The 19,192-nt window shown below is 41.7% G+C and overlaps 1 protein-coding gene across 2 annotated transcripts in view; it reads right to left on the minus strand.

Moving 5' to 3' along the window:
- LOC112214792 (probable C-mannosyltransferase DPY19L3) overlaps nucleotides 1-12,144 on the minus strand; it is a 37,274-nt gene extending 25,130 nt beyond the window's left edge. The window contains exons 1-3 of one of the 2 annotated variants that reach the window (XM_024373814.2): nucleotides 12,025-12,144; nucleotides 10,685-10,805; nucleotides 6,086-6,213 (exon numbers count right to left, since the gene is read on the minus strand). In XM_024373814.2, coding sequence (XP_024229582.1) covers nucleotides 6,086-6,213; nucleotides 10,685-10,796 — 240 coding nt within the window. In that variant the 5' untranslated portion in view covers nucleotides 10,797-10,805; nucleotides 12,025-12,144. Of the gene's footprint in view, nucleotides 1-6,085; nucleotides 6,214-10,684; nucleotides 10,806-12,011 lie in introns of both variants that reach the window. The other variant, XM_024373823.2, reaches the window with a different exon arrangement.
- Between the last annotated feature and the right edge of the window lie 7,048 nt (nucleotides 12,145-19,192).

Genomic DNA, 19,192 nt, shown 5'->3' on the forward strand with positions numbered 1-19,192 from the left:
CTGTCAGACTCAGCATGCTCATGGGGTTGATATCGCTGGTCCAAATGTCAGTCGTGAAGCTAATAGCAGTGACACTATTACTGTGCAACTCCTGTAGGGCAACATCTGAAAAATAGCACACTTGGTAGTGTGTACCGGTGCGAAACCACCATCGCCCACGACAGAGAACGGTTGATTGTCAAGGGCAATGAATTCCATTATCTTGGCGTTAATGGATTTCGCCTTTGAGTTACTCTTTCAAATGACTGCTCAACTTGTTGACTGCTCGAGCCACAAGGCAGACATTGTGGGCTAGGTCAGGAATGCTGAGTTGAACGTGTACCGCAAAAATAAACTAGACATCGTTAAACTAGACATCGGGCCAATGCCGATGTTGGCATTTTTAGCTAATATCGGACGATTCTGATATGTTCACCGATATATCGTGCATCCCTGCTCCAAACTATTCTATGGTATCTTATTCACTTTTAAACTGTGTTTACATACTGCATCACCCATCTCATATGTACAGTTGATGTCGGAAGTTTATATACACTTAGGTTATTAAAACTTGTTTTTCAACAATTCCACAAATTTCTTATTAACAAACTATAGTTTTGGCAAGTAGGTTAGGACATCTACTTTGCGCATGAGACAAGTAATTTTTCCAACAATTGTTTTCAGACATATTATTTCACTTATAATTCACTGTATCACAATTCCAGTGGGACAGACGTTTACATACAGTAAGTTGACTGTGCCTTAACCTCTTGAGCTTATGGCTCAATACTGCCCCCGTTGGAGGAAGTGCGTGCCCATAGTAAACTGAAAATATTTTTTTCCAAAATTGCTAATATATGCATATAATAATAATTATTGAATAGAAAACACTCTAAAGTTTCTAAAACCGTTTAAATTATGTCTGTATGTAAAGCAGAACTCTCAGGGCAGCCTTTCTCCCAAACACTCTCTTGTCAAGAGAAAAGTTGGGTCAACTTTGACGTCATCGCCCCCACCCTTCCCAGGCAGCTACCGATCTGGGAACAGTATGTATTTGTTCAGCGCGATGTCTGCTTTCAATTGGCACGTTCATTGTTTGAATTTCGCGCTCCCTCATCCTTTAGCGGGCGAAAATGCCCGGTTCACTCTCACATACATGCACTCTATTCGATTTGGGGAACGTTCTTTTCCAATAGACACCAGTTGAAGCCGGTTCGTTTGTTCGCGTTGATCATTGTTTTACATGATAAAAACATAATTTTGCTCGATTCTGCACTTAGTTTGACCAGTTTAGTCAACATATAATATGTAATTTTGAAGTTTGATTGCGCAAGAGTGCGGGACCAGAAGGAGCAGAAGTTATTTTGGGTGCATTTCAGCTGAAGCTGTTAGCATATGCTAATACAAAGACGCACAACTTGAAACCAAACGATGTATTGGGTAAGTATGACTCCTTCTACGTCTTCTGATCGAAGAACATCAAAGGTAAGGGAATATTTATGTGGTTATTTTGGGTTTCTGTGGACTCCAAACGTAGAGGAGACACTGCTAATATCTGAGCGCCGACTCATAGCATAGACTAGTGAACGAATTCTGTAACGTTAAAAATAAATGTAACACAGCGGTTGTATTAAGAAGAAGTGTATCTTTGTAACTATATGTAGAACATGTATATTTAGTCATGTTTATTGCTTGTTATCTGACGTTATCTGTCCGAGCTATCATAATTTCTCCGGACATTTTGAGTAGCATTTTTGAAATGTCGTCATTGTAAACAGAGATTTATGGATATTAATGGCATATTATTGAAAAAAAAAAATGTACTGTGTAACATGTAATATTACTGTCATCTGATGAAGATTTTCAAAAGGTTAGTGAATTATTTATTTTTTAATCCTACTTTTAAATTTTATATTTTCTGGGACAAAATGGCCGCCGCTTGCATTTTGTTTCGGTGGTGGTCTAATATAAATGTGTGCTATGTTTTCGCCGTAAAACATTTTAGAAATCTGACTTGCTGGGTAGATGAACAAGGTGTTTATCTTTCATTTGAGCTATTGGACTTGTGTAGGTGTGGAGGTTAAATATGTCTAAGAATATTTTTTCACATTTTGCGTTATGCTAATGAGCTTGAGCCGTAGTCACGATCCCGGATCCGGGATGGGTAGCATCAAGAGGTTAAGAAGCTTCTGATTGACTCAAGTGATGTCAATTAGCCTATTGGAGGTGTACCTGTGGATATATTTCAAGGCCTACCTTCAAACTCAGTGCCTCTTTGCTTGACATCATGGGGAAAATCAAAGGAAATCAGCCCCCAAAAATTGTAGACCTCCACAAGTCTGGTTCACCCTTGGGAGCAATTTCCAAACACCTGAAGATACCACATTCATCTGTACAAACAATAGTACGCAAGTATAAACACCATGTGACCACGCAGCCGTCATACCGCTCAGGAAGGAGATGCATTCTGTCTCCTAGAGATTAACGTACTTTGGTACGAAAAGTGCAAATCAATCCCAGAACAACAGCAAAGGACCTTGTGAAGATGCTGGAGGAAACGGGTACACAAGTATCTATATCCACAGTAAAATGAGTCCTATATCAACATAACCTGAAAGGCCACTCAGCAAGGAAGAAGCCACTGCTCCAAAACCGCCAGAAAAAAAACAGACTACGGTTTGCAACTGCACATGGGGTCAAAGATCGCACTTTTTGGAGAAATGTCCTCTGGTCTGATGAAACAAAAATAGAACTGTTTGGCCATAATGACCATCGTTATGGGGGTGCGCTCTGCTGCAGGAGGGACTGGTGCACTTCACAAAATAGATGGCTTCATGAGGGAGGAAAATTGTGTGGATATATTGAAGCAACATCTCAAGACATCAGTTAAAGCTTGGTTGCAAATGGGTCTTCCAAATGGACAATGACCCCAAGCATACTTCCAAAGTTGTGGCAAAATGGCTTAAGGACAACAAAGTCAGGGTATTGGAGTGGCCATCACAAAGCCCTGACCTCAATCCCATAGAAAAAGTGTGGGCAAAACTGAAAAAGCATGTGTGAGCAAGGAGGCCTACAAACCTGACTCAGTTCCACCAGCTCTGTCAGGAGCAATCAGCCAAAATTCACCCAACTTATTGTGGGAAGCTTGTGGAAGGCTACCCGAAACCTCACCCCCGACTTCAACTGTTTATACTGTATTGTATACTACACCACTGACTGTTAAACAGCCATCTCCAGCACATCAGAGGCTGCTGCCTATAGACATAGATTAGGAATCACTGGCCACTTTAAGGAAATTAAATACTAGCCATTTTAATAATGTTTCCGTATCTTGCATTCTACAGTATCTTAGTCACTTTAATTGTGTTTAAATATTGCATCACCCATCTCATATGTATATACTGTATTCTATACTATGCCACTGTATCTTAGTCCAGTGCTGCTCTGACATATATATACACATTCTTAATCCATTCCTTACTTAGATGTGCGTGTTTTTTGGAATATGTTGTGAAACTATTATATATTACTTGTTAGATATTACTTGGACTGTCGGAGCTAGAAGCACAAGCATTTTGCTACACCAGCCATAACATCTGCTAGACATGTATATGTGACCAAAACATTTGATTCTTGACATTAGGAGATAACAGCTTACCTTGAGGTGAGAGAACCACAGAAGGTTCTCATGTATGGAGTAAACACACCAGGCATGAGCCAGCCCAGTTAGCACAGCCAATACCAACCCTGCCGCCATGACAACAGTCTGCCAAGGCCACAGAGGTGGAATGCTCAGACGGTACCAATTCTGGGAATCTCTCCCAGAGTCTTCCCTTTCACTGACCCTTAAACCCCCTCGTGCTTCAACACAACTTTCAGCAGACATATCATATTGAGAGATGTCCCAGGAACGCTCCAGCTTGCTCAGTCCTCTCTTGCGTATTTCCATGTCTGGATGCAGGGTTGCTCATGCAGGTCTTGCCTCTAACATCCAGCAGTCACTCACTGATGAGAAAGTACCCAGGCGGAGTCATGATTAGAACCTCTCCATGTGACCAAGGCTTACTTCCAAGCTCACTCCTCTCATGGTCCAGCAAACAGTCTGAAAAAAAAACTGGCCCCTCACTCCGTTTCTGTTTTCTCAGTCGCTCTTTTTTAACTGCCCAATCTCAGTCTAATAACCAGTTGATGGAAAAAAAGAAAAGAAAGCAATCACATTGGTTTTACAAGGCCATTAAAAAAGGCTTTAAAAGCAAAACAATCTGAAGCAAACGGGGACCAGCTCGGTCTGTGTTCTGGAAGACAACTGAAATCGCCGGATAGGGAAGACGAATCAACTCACAACCACAACTGGTGACCTCTCGGCACATCTATTAAAAATAGAGAGAGAGAGGAAAAAGCCATAGACAAAAAGCCTGGAACATCGTTTGGAAAACCATTTGTCAGACCGCTTAAGTATTTCTAAAAGTGGAGTGAGCGAGAGAAGTGGTCAGAAATAAGCGTCGGTAGGTGCTATAACTGTCATGGACATGACTTAACACGTGGTGAATTTAGTAGGCCCGGACGCAGCTGCTTCTCTGTGAACAGCGATGTCCCATAGGAAATAACTAAGAGACATGTCTGCCTTTCAGACACGCTACTGTAACATTCAGTCAACGCTGAGCCAAAACTGACCCAACATGCGGACGGTGCTTGAAAACAATATGGAATCATTCAATTCGGTCTCTTTCAAAACAAGCAGACTCCCAAAACAGAGTAGACATGACCGGCATTCTCCCATGCAGCCCTCACGTCCCAATAGATTAACTGCAACAAACAATCACCACTGACTCCAAGACAAGGAAATTCATATTCAGCATGTTTTGCTGCACTCAGTCCCCACTTGATTCAGTCAAGAGACATTGTTCCTGAGGATAGCTGATGAAACATAAGGAGAGCATTGCTTATTCCAGTCATGGTCATCTCTACCCGAAGTCAGAACTAAAGCATGAATCATACAAGGTAGTACCGGTAGTCATAGGATACCACTGTTCAGTGTTGTTGCTTTTTCCACAGTGGGGATTTAAAATCTCTTAGAAAGCCACGACTAGAATTGCATTAACAGGCATCACACACACACACACACACACACACACACACACACACACACACACACACACACACACACACACACACACACTTTTCTGGGAAACTGCTAGGCTCACAATGTGCAGTGATGTCACCCTCTTGAACACTGTGTTAAATAAAAACACAGAGTTTGAATACAGGGGAGTCGCTACTGGCAGCTCTGTAAAGTTACCCGCATTTATTATAAATGAGAACATCTGTCTACCTTCTCTACGTTCACAGAGAGACAGAGGCAGAGAAGGGGAAAAAAAACACAACACAAAGACAAAGAAACAGAATAGAATCAAATATGTGCATCCACGCAGGTTAGCTCAATTAGGTGTGAGCTTTGATATCCATGACACACTCGCAAATTATTCACGACCTGGATGAGTGGGCCGAGTTGTGCTGTGCATTTGTGTGGGAGGTATACACCTGGACTCTCAAAGAGAAAACACAGCACCGTGAGGGGAAAAAAAATGTTGACTACCACTGCTCCTGACAAAATCAACACCCGGGAATTATTGAGGAGGGAGGCCTGACAAGAAGCTCAAAATGTGGTCCATTTAATGACGTCCCAGACTACAGGAAAGGCACTTCACGTCAGACTGAACATAATATCTTTGGGCAGAATCACATGTTCTTTTTTAGTGTTCTGGAAGGCTCAGGGTGGATTTGGTAACAACCGCTGGCTTGAATTTCAGGACTTTGGTTATAAAAGGGCTGAAAAACAATCTGTTTAGAAAGACGTGGAGAACCCATCCGTCTGTTTCACCTTGAGGTGTTTATGACTTCAGGAAATCCAACAAAGGAAATAGATCATAACTCACGATATGTCATATAAGTTACACGTAATCAAGATCTCTTCCTTTCTATACCCTATTCATTATTGCCAACAACTTGACGATATGATTCCAACATGTGAACTTGACGAGGGGTGGGGTGCAGGACAGTCAAGTAACAATGGTGACACAGTGAGGTCATCTGTGGGGATTCTCACCTTAATGTTGGAAAACCACAGGTCATTTTCATGGAGCGTAGCCACATAGATGCAGGACAGCATGCCAAGACTAATTCCCACAGTCCAACCTATGGCAACCCACAGCACTGTCCTCCATGTCCATACGCCTGAAGAGAGAATAACATAACACAAAACAATATTCATGTCTCCATTGATAGCCTATGAATCTTTTGGCTGAACAAGGTTCTCGTATGTATGCGTTATGAGGCAACTATAAGCATCTTATGTTGACCAATGTGACTCCATGCCTAACAGGATGTTAGGGATGACCAATGAGGAAACAGGATATACTGAGATAGGGTGCAAAAAAAATGTAGGGGTTTTATTTATCAAATGTGCAAAATACAAATTATGACTAGAGAAAATAAACCAAAGTGCTTTAATAAAGACAAAATTGATTAATTAATTGAAATTTAAAAAAACAGACTGTCCTACTGTCTCAACTTTAAAAAATGTTTTAAAAAAAAAACTGATCTAAAGGTGCAGGAACAGAACGTACATACGTCACCTGAAAAGAAGCGGTTTGACAGAGAGAATATATGGGGAGTGGCCAGCGCCATTCACTTTCAATACACATCATCATGATATTAAGTGGGAATGTACTGATCAGATGTTAAATACATAGTTATTTTAGCGTTAGCTGTACGCTAACGCGTACAACAAAAAATCAATCAATGAAAAGGTACTTTGCTATTTTAACACATCAAGGAAAAAAAAAAAATTCCTCTGCGGTGAATAGAGGGGTGGCATTTCCCGACGGCCCTCCAGAAACATACTTCAGCATCGGAATTCCGCTCGGACCTCCTTTACCAGAACACAGCCGGCATCCATGCTGCGCAGACATGGTGCGGGTGACGAGAGACACGGCAGTAAACAAGACCTTATATAGAACTTTTACTGTTTGCTCATAAATGGTTCAATTAAAAGTTAGATGGAGTTAAATATACAAGTGACTGTTACCACGTAAAACTATGAAGCATGCATTCAACATAGAGAAACGATGATATCAAACGGCAAGATTGTATTTCCGCAATAAAGTTATGTACGGGATATAAGAAAACAAAAAGCAAAGGGTCACGTCCTCATTTCTATATTATGTGTATCGCTAGTGTGTATATGTGACTGGGGTCATTGTGCTGCTAACAGCGTAGCTTCCTCCGCTGTCTGACTGCCCCATACTGGGCTCGAACCAGTGATCCATGGCAACGCAACACGTGACCACCCTCCTTGACAACATTCAAATGGGTTACGCCCCCTAAAAAAGGTACCAATTGGATGGCTTCGTCCGCAACATTTCAAGCTAGCTGCAGAGTGAGTTTACGGTACACTCTTAAATCCATTACACTCACCGAGGGATGGGTATCGCTAAGATTTTAACGGTATTACTACTCTTACCGATACCGCTTATCGATCCGGTACTTTAACGGTATTCTTATTGGTTATTTTTGTTATTTCTTACGGGGGAAAAAACGAAACTAATTAAGAACAGAATTAACATTGCTTTGCTTTATTTTATGAAATGTAAAATGAATAAGAAAAAATCATTTACAGCAAAAGAAACCGCAATGTTTTGAACAAATCACTATTATAGACTAATGTTGCGATGATGGAAATGTAAAACAAATTAGATCAATATTTTCCTGCAAAAGAAAATACAGTGGTTTAGAGCAACACGGGTGGGGCATGCAGGTGGGCTGCAAAATGACTAACAGTTCTTAGCAGTTCTTCTGGAGAAAGATCAACATATTTGCCTTCTTTGGCAGAAGTCGGGACCTCTCCTGACTCATTGTGTTCCCTGCAGTCGAAAAGACCCTCTCGCTAGGGGCGGAGGAGGCTTGAGCACAGAGGTAGCTTGTTGCAATGTTTGTGAGGAGGGTCAGAGTAGCTCTCTTCTCCCACCCCCACATCACGGGATCTTCAGCCATGGGGATGGGAGGCAGGCCTTCGTAGAGCTCCACCTCTAGGTCAACACGCTGGCTGAGGTTGAGGGACGAGGTGTCCTGTTGGATCGTCAACCTCAACTCCCTGTCCTCCTGTGAGAACAGCTCCTCCAAGGCACTCCTTGTTTTGTACAATGGAGGGACTGGTCTCCTCCATTTCCTCTCCTTCACTCCTCCTCCTGTTGCAGGTGCTCTGTGTGTCTGCTCCGGCTCCTCTGACAGCCCTGGTGTTGCTCCTGTCACATTGGCCTCAACAGTTGCCTTCCTCAGCCTGTCCCAGGTGGCGTCACTCACCGGCCTCCCTTTAAATCTGGGGTCCATTGCTGTGGCCTCATGCAGGAAGGCTTGTCCTCATCCTGATAGCACTCGGAGAGGTTCTCCCACACCTTCTCTTTGATGGTTGCCACAAACGTTGTATCTTCACGCTTCACAGTGAATTGCTCTTCGAGTTTTTCGAGGATGGGTATGATCTGTCCACAGGTGGCATTCTTTTCACATGTCACACACACAGTGTGGATGTATTGAGGATTCTCATGAGCTGGACAAACTCCTCAGCCTTATGGAAGTCCTCGTCCTTCAGACGGTCCAGGTTGTCCTTGGTCATTGCCTTTTGCAGTCGTGGGTCCAAGGCTGCTGGTTGGATCGCTGGATACTGCTCCATGAATCTCTCTATCATTAGATAGAGTTCCATCTGGTCTTGACATCAAGGATGAGTGCGTGCTGCGGAAGGCCTGAAACAACAACAAAAAACAACATACATTTCATTACCGCACACTTGGATATTGAATTAAATTGTTAAATGTGGGAATTTCTAAATAATACTTTAATAGATTGAACTGGCTTCTTACCAAGGAGCTGCTGCTTTTCCTTCAAGACTGTTTTGGACATCAAGGATCTCTTGAACCACACGACCACTGCTCTGATTCGGGCTGCCCATTTATCGATGGAAGTCACTTTGTAGATTTTCTGCGCTGACAGATTCAATGTGTGTGCAAAGCATCCTATTGTTAGAAAGTATAGCCTCTTGATGGCAACATCCATATTGCCAGCATTATCAACAGGCAAAGCTACAATCTTGCTTGGCTCTACCACAAACTCTTCCAGAATGTCTGAGATCTCCTCTGTCACTACTTCACCAGTTTGCGATTTGTACACTGCCCTGGTGTGGAGGACCTTCTGTTTTACACTGCCCTGGCTTGTGTAGTGTACTGTAACAGTGAGAAAGTGGTCCTGACAGAGGCTGGTCTACCCTTCTGATGTGATGGCCAGCTTTGGCACATCCTTCAGCTCATACCAGGTAAGAATTAACGGGTCACTGAGGTAACTCCTGGAGGGAGGGGTATATTTGGGGTTGAGTGCCTTGCTCATCTCTACAGTAAAAGAAAAATATAGTTTTCATGTGTTGAATTATTGTGTTGTTGTTTATTGTATTGTTGAGTGATGGGACTAACATACAACCCTTTTACACTACTATATCCTAAAAAGAAATACAACTCAATATAAACCGACAGACTGTTCCCTAAAGCCCTTGGACTCCACTGTTGCAAAGGGGTGTAGGCCTTTCACTATGAACTTGATCATGGCTAGGTGGCACTCATTCACCCTCTCCTCAGTCATCCTCCCACTAGCTGCCAGCGTGAAGGGGCTTTGGGCTTGTCTTTGGCTTGGACCAGTGGTATTAGAGGGAGGAGTGGGTTTGTTCATTGTAGCTGCAACTTTAACGTTCATAAATTCAATCAGCTGTCTAATGGTTCCTTCTGATCATGAACCCATGTTCACATAATCTAGTTAACTCTGTGTGTGGGCTCTAGGCTGCTAGCATACATACCTAACGTATATCGGGCAACGAGAGATGAACTATGAGCTGGGCTGTGGAAAAGTGTGCATTTCTCTGCCTGTACACGATGCACTTTCGATAGATGTTTGGAAAGATGGCTTGTGTTTCCGCCCCTTACAAGCAAAAAAAGTCTTATTGCAGCGAGCATTGTCAGCATCGACTCTGGTGAAGAGTAACCACACTTTTGAACATCGTCACTAATTAAGAGCAGGGTCTTTCTGGTGTGTGTGTGCGCGTGCTGTAGTCTGTGAGAGAGAGATCTCTCTTCTGGATTGGGAATAGCGAAAATGCCTCATAAACAAATGTCTTAATCTTATTGCAAATTAGAAATGGTTGATGAGATAAAATGTGCAAGATAACGTTTACGTAGCAATAATAAACAGGAAATGTATTTTCTTAAATTTCTCCAGTACCGAAAGCAGAACCGATAATGTCAGAGCTTATCGATACTACAGTCTTTCATAAGGTACACGGTAAGGGGTCCCGTTTAATACCAGGTTTCAGTACCCATCCTTACACTCACCCCCACTCACCCCTTCTAAACTGTCCTTCTTGACAACGCTCCAATGGGTTGAGCCACCCAAATAGCAATTGGATGGCTCCATCCGCGAACATTTCAAGATAGATGTGGAGTGAGCTCATTGTACGTTCTTAACTCCATTACGTATTGTTTAAAGTGAGCGTTAAGGTGCATATGTGCCATCTGTAAAGCAGTTTTTTTTATACTGTGTAACACGCGGTGTGGCCGTCACACAGGGATTGGTCCAATATGTTGATGTGAATACTGAGCATGACACTAACCGTCTGAAGTCCTCTCTATGGGCTCTGCTGAAGGGTAGAACCTCTGGTTCAGGACCTCTGGACCAGGCTCCTTACTTCCTTTGCTGCCCTTCCTCTGCCTGAGGGCAGTCATGGTGGCTCACTGAAAAAGGAGGGGCAGCTATTAGTCTTCCACACAAGATAGGGACCTACACACACACACACACACACACACACACCCTGCCAAGGAACTCAACTCCTCCACGGAGTTGAGAGCAGACTAGATTTTTCTGACTCCGATTCTCTAATCGATATGCGCCGATTCATAAACATGTTTCATTGTTAAACCCTTACCGTGTACCTATGCATATCCTCTGCTGTTGAATGCCTTTCTTTGTTTGCTGAAATCCATACTTTTTAATAAACCGTTAATCAAATACAAATCACAGACTGTTTCCTCATTGCTGTTGCTCTAAGATGGCAACTCAGTGCGAATGCACATCTGCCAATTGAATCTCAACAAGGAAACAAGGCTGTAGTTGTATTTGATTAACATTTTACTCAAAAGTATGGATTTCAGCAAACAAAGAAAGGCACGCAACAGAGGACAAACATAGGTACACAGTAAGTGTTTAACAATTTACAGACACACACGAGAGAGAGTAGAAAGTACATTTAAATGCATAAGAAGTAACCATCCATTCACACACAATTAGAAAATGACCAGTTAAACACAACATCCAAGTGTGATGCTGCTTGACTGAGGCGGTATGTGCCTCCATCAGTAGGCTATTGTCCCATTGTATTACATCCTATATAGGTTATGGAATTGGAATCATAATGGACACGAACAGTATAATGCAAAGCATCTTTCGTATTTATCATGTGTCATTGTATAGGTGCCATTGACTTCATTTGAACAGCAAAGAGCAATGTTTTCACCGTTACCTCATGGGACAGACTGCACATCAACGTGTCCCCTGATGTCATCAAATAGTGACTGACTGACTGTCTATCGAAAGTGTGTCGCGTCTCCATCATCCTATGCTGCCATTACAGTTTTGCAAAAAGAAAAACAACTAAACACAAACACATTTTTTTTTGTGGTAACCCATGAAAAAAACCGCAAACAAACTACACAATTGTCTTGGTTTTCATTCATTCGCTGTTTTCATTCATCACACAGGCCTGGGTTGCAGCGGCATTTCCTACTCACGCCGCTGCTAGAATGTCATGAAATATCTGAACGCATCACTCGCTAATCTCGGTCTCTTCGAATGGACAGCCTCAGTATCGGTTTCATGCTCGGTCGATAGTGAATGTCGTTTTTGATAGCAACAAAAAATGATTTGATTACACTTGTTCATACATTTATGCCTCACCCTCGACAGCGCTTGCAATCCCTTATCGGATGTCCAAAGGTTTCTCCTCTCTCCCTCCCACCGACACTCGATACATGCGTAGAGTCACTAGTTCAGTCGTGTAAAGGCTTGAAACAATGTAGCACATTTTCAGACCCGGCGCTTTCCATGCCACCCACCACGAGAAAAAATAATATTTGGTTAATATGCAGAGATGAAAAACTGATACTTTTTTATGTATAAATGAATAAATAAATGAATATGAATAATTCTGGTCCTACAAAAATCGACACATAGAACACACAATAGCACAGCGCCACACGTCGAATTGCTTATTATTATCCTGAATGTCATCATCAATTATAGAAAGACAGCAAGTCACACAATTGTAAACACTTAGGCTACATTCTGGATGTATAAAATGTACCACCACCACTATCAGCTTCCGGGGAAGTTTGGTGACACCTATTCATTCAAGGGGTTTTCTTTATTTGTACTATTTTCTACATTGTAGAATAATAGTGAAGACATCAAAAATATTATATAACACATATGGAATCATGTAGTAACCAAAAAAGTGTTAAGCAAATCTGAATATATTTTATATTTGTAATTCTTCAAAGTATCCACCCTTTGCTTTGATTACTGCTTTGCACACTCTTGGCATACCCTCAACCAGCTTCACCTGGAATGTTTTTCCAACTGTCTTGAAGGAGTTCCCACATATGCTGAGCACTTGTTGACTGCTTTTCCTTCACTATGTGGTCCGACTCATCCCAAACTACTCCATTTGGTTGAGGTCGTGTGAGGCTATATGACTGCGCCATCGACTTGATTATTTAGTAGAGATCACTTGCTTATATTCAGTCAACAGATATATCTTAAGAATATCATGGAATATAATTGAACATTTTTGTTTCTCTTAAGAATAAAAACCTTAGTGTAACAACAGTTTTAGTAAATAATACTGATGAGTAGAAACAACAAAACAAGTGTCTTTTTCAGGGTGTGCGCGTGCAGGACAGAGGAATAGCAATTTTTACACTATTGTTCTAAATTCAATCACCTTCTTCATCCTCATCATTCAGTTAAATGAAATTCAATTTTGAAGTTGTGCACAATTATCAGTTTCTATTTGGTTTACGTTGTCCCTTCATTATGAGTTAGAGACACATTAGCGCCTTGGGACCCAAAAGCATAATCAGTGCTCTAACTCTCCCTTGTGCTGGTCTGGAGCAATGAAGCAGTGACGCAGGGTACTGTACTAAACCACAAATTACCTCTAAATTCTACAGCATAATCTCAAAACGTGTAGTTTAGCAACCACTGTAGACCTTACACAGCCTGGATGTGTGTTGGGTCATTGTCCTGTTGCTGTGGAAGACCTGCTGGTTAAGCGTGCCTTGAATTCTAAATAAATCACAGACAGTGTCACCAGCGAAGCACCCCCACACCATCACACCTCCTCCTCGTGCTTCAAGGTGGAAACCACACATACGGAGATCATCCGTTCACCTACTCTTCATCTCACAAAGACATGGCGGTTGGAACCAAAAATCTCACATTTGCACTCATCAGACCAAAGGACAGATTTCCAACAGTCTAATGTCCATACAGTAGGTTGTGTTTCTTGGTCCAAGCAACTCTCTTCTTATTATTGGTGTCCTTTAGTTGTGGTTTCTTTGCAGCAATTTGACCATGAAGGCCTGATTCACTCAGTCTCTAAACAGTTGACATTGAGATGTGCCTGTTACTTGAACTCTGTGAAGCATTTATTTGGGCTGCGATTTCTGAGGCTGGTAACTCTAATGAACTTGTCCTCTGCAGCAGAGGTAACTCTGGGTCTTCCTTTCCTATGGCGGTCCTCGTGAGAGCTAGTTTCATCATAGCGCTTGATGGTTTTTGAGGCTGCACTTGAAGAAACTTTATAAGTTCTTGAAATTTTCCAGATTGAATGACTTTCATGTCTTAAAGTAATGATGGGCTGTCGTTTCTCTTTGCTTATTTGAGCTGTTCTTGCCATAATATAGACTTGACTGATTAACTCAAACGCATTAAAAAAATTAATTCCACAAATTAACTTTTAACAATGTACACCTGTTAATTGAAATGCATTCCAGGTGACTACCTCATGAAGCTGGTTGAAAGAATGCAAAGATTGTGCAAAGCTGTCATCAGGGCAAAGGGTGGCTACTTTGAAAAATCTCAAATCTCAAATATATTTTGATTTGTAAACCACTTTTTGGTTACTACATGATTCCACATGTGTTATTTCATATTTGTGATGTCTTCAATATTATTCTACAATGTAGAAAATAGTTTTAAAAAATAAAGAAAAACTCTGGAATGAGTAGGTATGTCCAAACCTTTGACTGGTACTATACGTGTTAATATTGTACATGTGACAATAATAGTGACAAATACTTGTATGTTTATGGTTGTGATGCATATGCTGATAGTAATTATTTATGAATAACGCAATAAATCCATACTATTATATATATATATATATTTGAAATGTACAGGGCGAGCATGTTTTTTGAATTTTAGGTGCTTTAACAATGTCAGAATTATGTAGAGAACGCGCGCACGCGCACACGCACAAACTATAATTTTTTAAACATTGATTTGTGGGTTTTCGGTTTGATATTTGTACATTTTTGTTGGATAGTTATTATTAAATACTGTACCAGTTTCCTAATGAAAATAGTTAATTCAATTGCATGTCATCTTTATCATACTCAAAATGAATACATCACCGCAGGTGGAAATGAATTCCCCATAAACACCAGGACAGTGCATAGACTATTCTTTGACCTGGTTGTTATTAGAATCTGAAAGTCTCCATTAGAACACATCTCGTACTTTTATTACCCAATGATTACTGCATCGATCGGAAATAATGACCACTCCATAATTTATTGTGTCATCTACATTTTTAAAGATCAAGTTCTGTCACTCCAAGATGGGGAGTAAACAAGTCCAAATTGAATCATTACATTGTGTGGAGACCCCATTGAATTTATATGAGATATCAGACATTGTAGAGGACAAGAGAGAAATCTCTGGGCATCCAGATGGAAAAAATAGAAAGTGCAGCTGCTGACATGAAAGGGCTGAAGATTATCAAAGAGATTTAAGAAAATAAATTGGCAGGCCGTTTGTAGGAGCATAGGATTATGGGGCAAGAAAAGCGTAAATGTTTAATGGCTATCCTTTTTTTTCATGGAAGGTGCTTGTTTGTCTTGGTTTATTTCTTGATAAGCACAAAGGAAAACTAGGTTGCACACTCTCTCCCCCGCTCCCTCTCCTCTCAATTCCCCAACCCACTCATGCCATCTCTGCGAAGTTCAAGAAGCAAGACTGAAAGTGAGAGGCCTTGGCCTATTAAAGTTAAGCCTCCATCTTTCCCAGAAGACCCTATTGGAATTCTTAAGCCATGGGATAGAAAATTCTCCGTGATTTCTTCTTTTTACTTACTTGAACAGAAAACAGGGTTTTTAGAGCTTGGCAACTTGGGATCTAAATGTTACACAACTGTAAAGGCCTAAGAGTCACTTGAATTGAGTGTGAGTCCAGAGTCCTTCTTTCTTTCTTTTTTTTTCAATTGTGTCTTGATCTCCACTTTCACGGGGCACATTAAAGCTTTAGGTAAAAGCTTGATCTTGTAAACGAGTGAGTTGGTGAAATTATTTTTCTTAGCTGTTCTGAGAGGCGGTCGGGGTTTCATGTAAAAATGAAGGGATTATAGAAGCAGACATTCTGATTCCCAATGAGGAGAATCCGTCCTCTGCTTATCACGACGCTAGCAGCTCGGGGTTACAGCACTTTCGAGGGGAGAAGTACAACCATATGAAAAAAAGAGCTTTCCTTACCTTATTGATTCCAATTCCAGATCAATTTGCTCTGCTCATCTGCATTTTAATATTGTCTGGATACCCCACACTGTCTGTGAGCCCAGGATTGAATTCGCCTATATGTGAACCTGAAAATAACACTGCTTGCAATACAGTCAGCTTGCTTCTTCCCTCAGTACTGCAAAACTGTTGTTACCACTATGAGATGGGGACCACCCTTGTTGATGGATTTCCTTATCTAACATGTAGCTTCTGTGGTAGAATTTAAAAAGACAATCTGCAGTAGAAACTTTTTGGTGAAAAGCTGAGGGATGGGGCTGGAGAAATGTAACCACTATCAAATTCATAGACAGAGCTATAGAGGAAAAGACTGACAATCCATTGTATCAAAAGCATAGTTTCAACCATGTTTTGAGGTAATGCAGTGTTTGTTTACAAGTACATTGTTTAAAAAACAATGGAGTAAAGCAAACTTATATTTTGTGTTCTGATGGGGTGAACTAAGCTCATGATGCATTTACAAGTTACACTACATGACCAAATGTATGTGGACACGGAATCGTCAAAAATCTCATTGCAAAATCATGGTCATTAATATGGAGTTGGTCTGCCCTTTGCTTATATAACAGCCTCCACTCTTCTGGGAAGGCTTTCTACTAGATGTTGGAATATCGCTGCGGGGACTTACTTCCATTCAGTCATAAAAGCATTAGTGAGGTCGAGCACTGACTTTGGGCGATTAGGCCTGGCTCGCAGTCGGCATTCCAATTCATCCCAAAGGTGTTCAATGGGGGTTGAGGTCAGGACTCTGCGCAGGCCAGTCAAGTTATTCCACACCGATCTCGACAAACCATTTCTGTACGGGGGCATTGTCATTGCTGAAACAGGAAAGGGTTGGAAGCACAGAATCATCTAGAATGTCATTGTTAGCTGTAGAGTTAAGATTTCCGTTCACTGGAACTAAGGGGCCATCCCGAAACATGAAAAACAGCCCCAGACCATTATTCTTCCTCCACCAAACTGTATAGTTGGCGCTATGCATTGGGGCGGGTAGCACTCTCCTGGCATACACCAAACCCAGATTCGTCTGTCGGACTACCAGATAGTGAAACGTGATTCCTCACTCCAGAGAACGCGTTTCCACTGCTCCAGAGTCCAATGGTGGTGAGCATTACACTCGGTAGTGAGTGTTGCAACCGAGGACAGACGATTTTTACACGCTACTCGCTTCAGCACTCGGAGGTCTCGTTCTGTGTGGCCTACCACTTTGCGGCTGAGCCGTTGTTGCTCCTAGACACTTCTACTTCACAATAACAGCACTTACAGTTGACCGGGGAAGCTGTAGCAGGACAGAAATTTGACTAACTGACTTGTGGGAAAGGTAGCATCCTATGACGGTGCCACGTTGAAAGTCACTGAGCTCCTCAGTGAGGCTATTCTACTGCCAATGTTTGTCTATGGAGATTGCATGGTGGGGTGCTCAATTTTATACACCTGTCAGCAACAGCTGTAGATGAAATATCAAAATCCACTAATTTGAAGGGGTGTCCACATACTTTTGTATATATAGTGCACATTATTTAAGAATCGATGGGTACATGTCATTCATTTAAAAGTTCAAAAATGGATGTAGCAATTGCAGATTGCCACTTTAAGGCAGGAGGTCCAGTGATCAATGAAATCTTCCATTCATGTGTGCCCATGGTAGAAGTGGTCAGAAAGTGACATTGTGGATATCAAAACAGTCAGGAGATAGAGTGGCTCAGAATTGACCCATTTTGCATACCCCACCCTACCATGAGACATCCATGTCTTCATCACTGGAAAATATAAACAGTTGAGTATGATATCATTTGAAAACTTACAAATAGGGTTGTCACACTATTTAATAATTTCTTTCAAAAATATTTTTTATAAAGGCCCAGTGCAGTCAAAAACGTGATTTTCTGTTTATAAAAAGATATTTCCACACTATAAGGTTGGAATAATACTGTGGAATTGTGAAAATGTGGATTATGCCATTTTAATGTAAGAGTTGTTTGAAAAGACTGCTTGAAATTTCAGCCTGTTTTGGGGGGATTGAGCTTTGACATCACCAGGCAGTAAAAATGGGTTAATAGACCAATAAGAGAGTTACACATCTCTCTGACTTTAACAGCTAGTTTTCAGTTTTCCCCTCCCCACTCAGACCACTCCCAGATAGTCATAGCAAAATTATTGCTTGGGAAATTGTTCTTTGCTAAGAAGCTATTATTTTATTTTTTGGACCATTTGAATTGAAAACAATTACAGTAAGGTAGTTAATTGTTACTCAGAAATGATTAGATATTGAGATAAAAACGGCTGCATCATTGGACCTTAAGTAATATATATATATATACTGTATATAAACTCTACAAAAAAAGAAACGTCCTCTCACTGTCAACTGCGTTTATTTTCAGCAAACTTAACATGTGGAACTATTTGTAAGAACATAACAAGATTCAACAACTGAGACATAAACTGAACAAGTTCCACAGACATGTGACTAACAGAAATGGGATAATGTGTCCCTGAACAAAGGGGGGGGTCAAAATCAAATGTAACAGTCAGTATTTGGTGTGGCCACCTGCAAAATTAAGCACTGCAGTGCATCTCCTCCTCATGGACTGCACCAGATTTGCCAGTTCTTGCTGTGAGATGTTACCCCGCTCTTCCACCACGGCACCTGCAAGTTCCCGGACATTTCTGGGTGGAATGGCCTTAGCCCTCACCCTCCGATCCAACAGGTCCCAGACGTGCTCAATGGGATTGAGATCCGGACTCTTCGTTGGCCATGGCAGAACACTGGCATTCCTGTCTTGCAGGAAATCACGCACAGAACGAGCAGTATGGGTGGAGGCATTGTCATGCTGGAGGGTTATGTCAGGAAGGGTACCACATGAGGGAGGAGGATGTCTACCCTGTAAAGCACAGCATTGAGATTGCCTGCAATGACAACAAGCTCAGTCTAATGATGCTGTGACACACCGCCCCAGACCATGACGGACCCTCCACCTCCAAATCGATCCCGCTTCAGAGTACAGGCCTCGGTATAATGCTCATTCCTTCGATGATGAACGCAAATCAGACCATCACCCCTGGTGAGACAAAACCCTGACTCGTCAGTGAAGAGCAATTTTTGCTAGTCCTGTCTGGTCCAACTGACAGTGGGTTTGTTCCCATAGGTGATGTTGTTGCTGGTGATGTCTGGTGAGGACCTGCCTTACAACAGGCCTACAAGCCCTCAGTCCAGCCTCTCAGCCTATTGCGGACAGTCTGAGCACTGATGGAGGAATTGTGCGTTCCTGGTG

This window comes from Oncorhynchus tshawytscha, linkage group LG04 (assembly GCF_018296145.1).
Source record: "Oncorhynchus tshawytscha isolate Ot180627B linkage group LG04, Otsh_v2.0, whole genome shotgun sequence".
NCBI lineage: Eukaryota > Metazoa > Chordata > Actinopteri > Salmoniformes > Salmonidae > Oncorhynchus > Oncorhynchus tshawytscha.